The sequence below is a fragment of the Magallana gigas genome, chromosome 6, assembly GCF_963853765.1.
Source record: "Magallana gigas chromosome 6, xbMagGiga1.1, whole genome shotgun sequence".
Classification (NCBI taxonomy): domain Eukaryota; kingdom Metazoa; phylum Mollusca; class Bivalvia; order Ostreida; family Ostreidae; genus Magallana; species Magallana gigas.
The window spans coordinates 36,830,094-36,839,584 of NC_088858.1; the positions used below are offsets into that span (position 1 = coordinate 36,830,094).

General features: G+C 32.6%; 1 protein-coding gene across 1 annotated transcript; it reads left to right on the forward strand.

Annotated features, from left to right (window-relative positions):
- The first annotated feature begins 5,682 nt into the window (after positions 1-5,682).
- On the forward strand, positions 5,683-9,157 carry LOC105327500 (uncharacterized). Its single transcript, XM_011428006.4, has 5 exons — positions 5,683-5,832; positions 5,943-6,072; positions 6,182-6,330; positions 8,484-8,525; positions 8,669-9,157. The coding sequence occupies exons 1-5, from the start codon at positions 5,758-5,760 to the stop codon at positions 9,137-9,139; spliced, it is 867 nt and encodes a 288-aa protein (XP_011426308.2). The 5' UTR covers positions 5,683-5,757; the 3' UTR covers positions 9,140-9,157.
- Positions 9,158-9,491: the final 334 nt, after the last annotated feature.

A 9,491-nucleotide genomic window follows, 5' to 3' on the forward strand; every position in this document is an offset into this window, starting at 1 on the left:
AATATTCTATGATTTATGACAAGAAAGCCCAGGACTTGTACATACATTTTCTTAAACCTCAATTTCTCCAGCACATATGCTCCCGATATATTGTTATTCATTAAGCGATAATTTTTTGGCCAATTTAAATATGATAATGATGCAAGGCACTACCATACTTATGCGCACAGGATAACCAAAAAATATTACGTTTCCCCCTCCAATCCCCCCCCCCCAATGTTACATGAATGAATACTAACAAGAGATGTTTGTGAAACACTTATCCGCCCCTCCCTTGGAAACATCCACAAAGAAAATGAACGATAATTTGGCTGTAATAAGCAGTTGACGCAAGGCGAGCAGTCTGCCGAGATACTTAAAACACAACTTTACAAAGTGCATGCGAGTCCACAAAAGAAATGATCAGCCATCTGTAAAATATTACAATACCTTATTAGTTAAAATTACAGGTGATAAACCTTTCAGGTAAATTCTAGTTTATAAGTTTTGAAATAAATACCAATATGACGGGCATGCATATGTGTAAACACAATAAAACTTGAAATATAAGTCTGAAATAGCTTCACATGACACAAAAATTTAGTTATTAAGTATTTTATATTGAACTTTTCCAAGCTTGTTTATACAACTTCTAATTTTAATGAGTTTTTCCTATCCCCCCCCCCCCCAAACAAAAATATATTTATTTTATTTAAAAGAGAAAACACAAAAAACCCTCAAAACGAAACTTCAGTCAATAAATTAACCTTATGTTCAACATTTTCCCCAGATTTCAATCTTTCGGTGTTTCCGTTCTCATCAAGTAGCATTTTTATTACGGTTCATTGTGGAGTTTGTTCTGATCACTCTCTCCTCATCAAAGATTGGGTTTTGTTCACACACACCCCAACAACAGTCCTCCTTTTTCTTTCTCCTCTTCTCTTTTCCTGCCCCTCTCTTCCAATTCTGTCATTTTTCTGGGAAATGATAAGTGTCCAGGTGAGATATAACTACGATTAATTACAAATATATCCACTAACAACCTGTTTACACTTCCCTTCGATGTACTTTCATAACGTGTTCTTGCGAAAGCCTTTGTTCGGAAACACTTCTTGGACGACTTACACTTTTAGATCATCCTTTCTTCTCTATGTATGTCAATTCAGTGGTCAAGTAGTTGGCTGTTTCTCCTGAAGTGGTTAGGGCAATCAACCATCGGACACGTCATCCCAAAGGGCAGGAAATATGGGACGCTGCTCCTCCTCAAAACTCTAACACGTTCTTACATTCGCTTAAATCGAATTCAAACTCCATGACTCAATAATTTTATATATTCACAAACCGACAGATTAAGGTGGCTCTATAACCACTTTTTGATGACGCAGTACGCAAAAAAGTAAATCTAAAAGCATGCAATTCCGGTACTGGCTGATTTAAACCGAGGCGAATTGTATGGGGACCGCTCTAATAAAAAATTGTTAAATGAATAGTCTTAGATTTAATTTGTTAATTGGAAAAATCATTACTAATGCCCCAGTCACACATACACGGATCAACTCCACGGCTCTACTACGGAATATTTTCCACGGTTGACACCGGAAAATCAAATAATCGTTAATGCCCCAGTCACACATTCACAGATCAACTCCTAGGTTCTACTACGGATTATTTTCCACGGTTGACACCGGAAAATCTAATGATACGGAGTTAGTACGGATGCACTACGGAAAGGATACAAATTGATACATACGAACTACTACGGATTTATACGGAGTTATCACGGACTTCTACGTTCTAAAACGGTTTAGTAAGTTTTTCGAAGGAAGTACCACGGTGGTTTCATCCGTAGTGGAATTTTGAACATGTTCAAAAATTGTCGCAGCTATACAAGTATTGCTACGTTTGGATACGATAACAGACGGAAAAGCCACGGGTCAATACATATCGCCACGAATGATTCCGGATCGCTTCCGTAGCTAATCCGGCATTTAATCCGTGAATGTGTGACTGGGGCATTACAAGTAATATGACACCTTCACGTTGTGTCGTATTATTATCGTAAAAAACAATAAAATCAAGTATAATTTTTAAAATAGTTTCTTTCCGATTTTTGATATATTACAGCGTATCTCAGTGGGTTAGTGGGTTCACTCACAGGGGCAAAGCCCGTTTTAACATTAATTTCAATGTAACCATAAATAAAGAAAAGGGTCGAACTCTGACCCAGATAAAAAAACTACCAGCTCGCTTCAGAAGCCTAATAAATCAATTATTTTTTACAACAATTGCAATATGCATGAATTAGTCAGAAAAGTAATGTCAAGATACACTCATGCCGAATTTCAAGTTGATGGGTTTTAAAATAGCGGAGATATACGTCATTATTCTCTCGAGGTCGCCAATTTATTTTTGCTCGGACAGTTACGGTCCAGGGCTCACGATGGGATTTTGCCTATGACAACAGCAGTATTGCAACAAGTCGAGAAACATTCGCACTAATCTTTTAAAATCTCACGAACGTGAGAAGCGGTGCGGATCTGAAACCCTTGGCTAGCGAAGATGCATAAGGGGATGGGAGGGTGGCTTTGAATTTCTCTCAGGTTGGGATACATAAATCCTATTAGTTTATTTGACTTAGATTTGCATTAAAGCAAATAAATTCACTGATATAGGCCTATAATGAAATATGTATTTATTTATCATTCCATCGTGATATTTAGGAAATTTTCTTTAATTCAGAAATGAAAAGTCCCAAAGATGTTTTGTGTTTATTTGCAATGATTTGTATTCAATTTTTTTATGTCAATGTTATTAGTCCCCTACCGGTTTTCATCGGAGAGGACTATAGCTTTCCTCTGCGTCCGTCAGTCCGTCTGTCTGTCCGTCCGTCCGTCTGTCTGTCCCACTTCAGTTTTCCACACTTTTTTTCTTTATGCGTTTGAGGAATAATATGAAATTTGCTGAACAGCTTCAAAATGTCAAACTACAGATAAAGTTAACACTTTTGTAGCGTCTGGTTGACATTATTTTCGAGAAAATTAATTTTTTATATTCCAATTTTTTAATGTTCGGGTTCGATATTCTGCATAACAGTGCATTGTTTTCACAATTTCCACAAACCGGTAATTGTTTGTTAAAATACATTTTCTTATAACATCAAGCAGCTTTTTCAGATGATTTGTCAACAGAGTAAGAAAATATGAAAAATTATGTTTTGGAGAAATACTAAAAAAAATTGCAGTAATAAAATTTTTGAATGTTAAGAAGTATTATATTTATTTTTAGGTGTCCGATGGAAATATCCATCATATGACAAAAAAATTTCTCTCAATTTCTTAATAGCTTTTTAAAATTCTTTAAAAATACTTACAGTATCCCTATCATCATTTTAATATTTTATAAGTATATGTTTTGTGGTCTTCTATTGAAAATTGGAATAAACTGTGGGTGTATAGAGCCTCCTTAAACAGTCAAATTTGTGTTATATTTGGTTCTTATTTTTATTGAAAATATTGATAAAATCTGTTTATTTACAACATATAAATATAATAGTGTATATATATATATATATATATATATATATATATATATATATATATATATATATATATATATATATATATATATATATAAAACTTTGAAAGTGCACGAGTGAGTGCATTGTATGTATTAGTTTGAACAGAAGAACACTGGTTAGTATTTTTTTATTATAAATCTAAAATGTCCCGTAGTTTTACTAGAACCTGTCATTTTGATCATTTATGCAAAACATTTACTCAAACAAGTCGGTATCACTTGCATTATTAAACAAAATCAAAGTGAAAATTGATAAAGACGAGACAGTTCATAAAGACAAGAAAGAATGTTTGAAAAATAACGCCAGCGATATTTTCTGCACGACAAGTTAAAAACATTATTCAAGCGCCAGTAATCCGCCAAAAATGACGAAATGTGTGACGTAATAGAGTAAAACAATGGGCAACTAGCCCTTGTTGAGAGAGAGAGAGAGAGAGAGAGAGAGAGAGAGCTTGTGATCTCTTAGGGGCCGATGATTGGGTCAGATCCGCAATTTGTTTTATTGAATCTTTTCCGAAACGATATCACTTCCGAATTTCCTCTTCAGTCATACGTCCAATCGAAAATCATTCTCTTAGCACTCTATCAGCTCTTCTTTGGCCTAACTGATGAAACATCAGGTTGGCTGCCATTTTTATTAAGCGTTAATGAAGCCCCATTGGAATCATTAAAATGTGAGAATTTAATGACCCGATTTGTTCATAAAACTTTTATACAACGGAAATTAATGACTCATTAAATAGTTGGAGTAGATTAATGCTTCAGTAAACCATTTGATATTGATACAACCGGATAATGATGTTAAATAATGAAATACACTGCCCAGGGCATAGATCAGTTGTTAAGGATTTTTTATTTTTGATGGGGGTGGGGGTTAATATGGCCATACGAGATAATATCCCGCGCAAGCATGGACATTTGCACTTAAAACACTAATATAATACACTGCTTAATATGTATAACAATATTTTTTTTATTTTTATGTATACTGTGTCCGATTTTTTCTTTGTTGCCTTGTAAACCTAAACTAAAAAGTGAAATCAAAATGCAACAGCGATTGCCTTTTATTGCAGGTCTTGCTGACTAGGTTGCTTTAAAACTACCACGACCTGTAAGACTTCGCAAATAAATTATATGTCCAGTCTTAAAGTCATCGGTCCATAGCACGTTGCAATATGATAGCTTTTGCAAGTTTATAAAAATGATAAATCACTTATTAGACATTTCCAGCGTAGAGCGCCATCAAATTCGGACAATGTACGCTAATAGAGAAAGGGTAGTATGAAAAGTTCAAAAAATATTTTGAAACTAAAACACGGAGCTTTTTGTTATTTTGTATTATAAATATTACGCTATGAAATGAAGTTCATGATTTGTTTTCTTCTTAATGACGTAGCTGTTCAAATATTGACAGTCTACAAGGTACCAGTAGTGTCGGACAGTTTCATTTCCCGAATACTTGTTAAACTGTTTATTTTCAGATTTAATTCTCTGCATTGCCTGTGCTAATTTGCAGGCAGTTATTTATTTCCGCACGAGTATATGCAGTAGCAAAGGGGTCTTTATTTGGGAAAAGATGACGCGTTTGATTTGAAAGGGTAGTTCTTGGTTTTTGCCTATTGCTTAAAATTCAGTATTCGAGCATCATTTTGATGTCCGAGGAACCCACTTCGTAAAAGAGAAGCGTGTTTTCGGTGATATCAATTGTGTGGGCATTCTTTTTCCATTTGCAAGAGACTACTTTCTTTAGAAGCGAATTGAAACGCTCTCTCTTTAATGAAAATCCACACATACAATGTTAAACTAGTACATGTAAATTATATAAATTATTGTTAAATCTGTTGTTGATGTGTGGAAAAAATGTCAATTATAACACATCTCTCTTTTTGAACTCATAAAACTATGAGTTTTATGTGGGAAAACCATACATTTTTTAAAATAGTTGAAATGTTTATTTAAGTAAGAAAATTGCACGCCTTTCATATTTACCTGTCAAAACATAAATAAAACCAAACCCGCCGTACAATAATGAGAATTGACACATGAAGTAAAGATAACGGACTCGACCTTTTATGCACTACATAACATAAAAACGAACAAGATTTGTCTGTTGCATGACATGCTGAAATTAATAACTTTTACTTTAAGGAACTCCCTGTATAAATACAAGCCAGTTGTCAGCGATAATACCACAGAGAAAATATGGAAAAGATTCACTTTTCTCTTTTGTGTTTGTTTCTGTGTTTTCTATTGAAGGATGTAAAGTCTCAAAGAGAGGTATTTTTTGGTACAAACATTAATTTAATTCAGTACTTGGATTTAAAGAGTTTCTTTCAAGAATACTTTAGTCAGAGTTAACTAATTATTTAACTGTATATTTTCCTTAGAACGGGACAATTATCGTTGAGCTGAATGTATTTTCTGGTCGTCCCAATCCAGTTGCTCGTATAATAAAACGCCCAATACAGCGACTGTTAGCCTCCAACAATCAATGGAGAGGATCAAATTTAAATGAGGGTAAGATTGAGGCCCATTGAGTATTATATATTTTATTGTATATAACATCAATATTTTATATTTCAAAGAATGTAAATGCGTAATTGCACTGTGTATTCCCTTTGATCAGGTCTTGGTTATCGGGGATTCACCATTTATGATATGGATAACGCTACAGAGACTAAAGTCGTTGCAGGAGGGTCAGACATTTCAATTGAAAATCAACTACTGGAATGGAGTAATATACCTAGAGACGTCAAGTTACATTGTCACGAAAGGGTAAAATACAGCAAATTCGTTCTCAACAAAATCTTAATCACTGAAAATTGTTATGTGAACCATATACCTATCTTGAAAACATTATAAACTCTCGTGTAAAGTTTGTATTTGAACGTATATTAAATGCTAGAAAAGTTTAATTGTTATTTTAATGAAATAACTTTGTATAGGTAGTAAAAACAGATAGGCCAAATTTTCAAATAATTCAATTCCGAAATTTTAATATTTGTGGTTGTTTTTTGGGGGGAATGAAACCTTTTAAAATTTAAAATATAAAAGAAATATGCCTTTACATTTTTTGTCCAAACCGCCCAACCATAACTTTTAAATCACATTTTAATGAAACATGAATTGTTACAATGTGCATTGCCATTAAGTTGCTTTTTCATACATTACAAATGTTTGTTCTGCTATTTATAAAGAAACCTTTTTGTTACTTCACGATACGGAAATATATTTCTACCGTTAACTTAAAGTAAATTCTGAAGTAGAATTATGTAAGAATAGCGCTTGTGAATTATCTTTTGAGACGAAGATTTGAAACACTTAAACGTATTTAAAAAGATATTGTATAATTACAATTTGAATAAATTCAACAGTTTGTCATGACCGTGCATTCAAATATATTAAAATAATGAATCTGAGACTGTGGATTTAAGATAATTAAGGTACAAAATATTTAATGAAAATTCTAGAAAACGTCACCATACGTGTATTTTGCTTTTAATATAACCATAAAATTTGATGTGAATTATGTCAATTATTAACAGCGAGATTGTCATGTCCAATTTTGAGGTCTTGACTATAAAATGAAATCGAGTTACACATTCTTGAAGATAAGATTGTTTTTTGAACTTCTTGCAACATTTGCTTATTGACAGCATTATCAATATTATGTTTCCATATAAAGCAAAAAGACATATATATTCGTCGAAAAAAAAACCCTTATACTTAGAATAATTTTAAATGCGTTCAAACCCATTTTATTAAGAAAAAAGTCGAATTACTTACTTGTATTAGTTTTGTTTAAATATTTTTAATCGAAAAGTAACTTTGGATTTTTTAGCATCTTAAATAAACTGCTATAAGGAGATTTTGTTTCTCAAAAAGTGTTTGAATAACATGTTTTAATAAATTGACATGAATACAAGATACGATAGTAACAAATGCACTATTTACTGTTTTTAGTGCTGGGGATGAAAAACTGGGGATGCACATCTAGTTTGTCATAATCCTAAGTTGACAATCCAACTAATAAATTAACAAGTTTAATCAATATACAAACAAGATTAGAAAATATCAGTATATTTCTAATTCTGAATCGTATGTGGATCGTGTTAAATTATATAAATATATAAATATATTTTGTAATAAAATGTTAGATTTACATAATATTTTATGAAATATAGTAAGAATAAATTACAATAATTTTTATTATCCTTATCCGTGTCCTTGATGACTCTCTGAGCTGTTGCCATGGTAGATGAGTCATATAAGCCTCTATTTTCAATGGGTTTTGTTGTATTTTGTAGGGTTTTCATGCTGAAAATTGCTTGATTCTCCTTATAGTCATTAAATATCTTAAAATTGTTAATACAAAACATTTGAACTGAAATTTATAACTTATTTCCAACATCTATTCTTTGTGTCCTATGTAACAATATCAACAAGTAATACGTAAATAAATTGGGTAAATCGATTTTAGGTTTCATAATAAATCCCGAAATATGATAAGACTGATAGTAACATGTAATTAATCATATATTTCTATAATTAATATTTTAGTTCTATCCCATTTTGCTCAATTAATTTAATGGCAAGACTAAGTACTTTTCACTGACCAGACAAACATTATACTATATGCAGGTAAAGCGGAAGTGTCTTCAAATTTAACGCACTGCCTGTTTCAATAAATAATTTTCACCCAAAAAGCTTTTTTTTACACAAAGTTAATCAAATGCGTGATTGATACATGTAATAATTGTTAATACATTGTAAACTTAAAGTAAAGAGTTTTCTTTATTTGGAGTGGGTTTCTGAAAGAAAATGTAAAATGTTTCGTATGCAATTTCAAATAGCATCACATTTGTGTCAAAACACGTAATTTATTTTAAAATAAAATATGTGCATTTATATTGTTCAATTTCTTGCAGATTCGCGGGGCTTATGTTTCCAAGATGAACAATAGGAATCAGGTACATTATTATTATTTTAAAGAAACAATACATTTTTATATTTCAATTAAGGTTTTTTAATGTATAAACGCGTCTGTTATGTAGTTGCTTAAGTAATAAATACAATTTGTATTACATGCATGGATTTTCAATTACTTTTGTAGACTAATCGATGCGAACAAGTGTCTTCAGAAACGACCTACGAACCTTTAAAGTGGAATAGCAATAGATTTGTTCGGCGTTGGAACAACTGCTATAACTATGGAAATGATATAATAACAAATACATTTGCCCAACCAGGAAGAGCAAACAACTACCGCATACAAACAATGGATGGACCATCAGTTCAGTTCGGGGCTGAGCTGGATGGATTGATACGCATAGAGGCACCAACATCATGCGTCCCGGAACCTAATGGAAACCTTGTGGCTTTGGTTATTTGGCCTGGTAATGACTATCACTTTTTCAGACTTGATGAAAACGGCCTTTTCTCTCACAAACCTGGTCGAACTGATGCTAGGAATATCGACAACTCGGGTCAATTAATATCGGATCCAAGAACAGCTGATCGGGGACCGTATACGGTGTTTCAGTGTTTTATGGAAACTGAACCTGATGTCGTATACATACAATAAAGAAAATGATGAAACAAATCTTGTTTTGAAATCTTTGTTAATGAGAGATGAAATAAAATAATTGGTTTCTGAATTCCAGAAATTCGATAAAAGAAGACAAGATAAATCTTTTATTGATCAGACCACGCAAAAATTCTTTCGAAACATACACTCAACAAAACAAAAGTGTTCATCATCTACATGTATAGTGTATTTCCTATGTGAAGTAGGCTCATTTATTTGTCTTGCCGTCAAGGTGACTGATTTCCGTTTTACTTTCAAATTGTTATGAAAATGCATTGATCTTGACTTCTGGTTGCGACCCGAGACCTTGACTTTTGCTAAATAACACTAACACTTTCGGTTTGGTTGA

Coding starts and splice junctions, on each gene's coding strand:
- LOC105327500 (XM_011428006.4), top strand. CDS start 5,758: ATGGAAAAGATTCACTTTTCTCTTTTGTGTTTGTTTCTGTGTTTTCTA. Junction 6,073..6,181: donor AGGATCAAATTTAAATGAGG/GTAAGATTGAGG, acceptor CCCTTTGATCAG/GTCTTGGTTATCGGGGATTC. Junction 6,331..8,483: donor AGTTACATTGTCACGAAAGG/GTAAAATACAGC, acceptor AATTTCTTGCAG/ATTCGCGGGGCTTATGTTTC.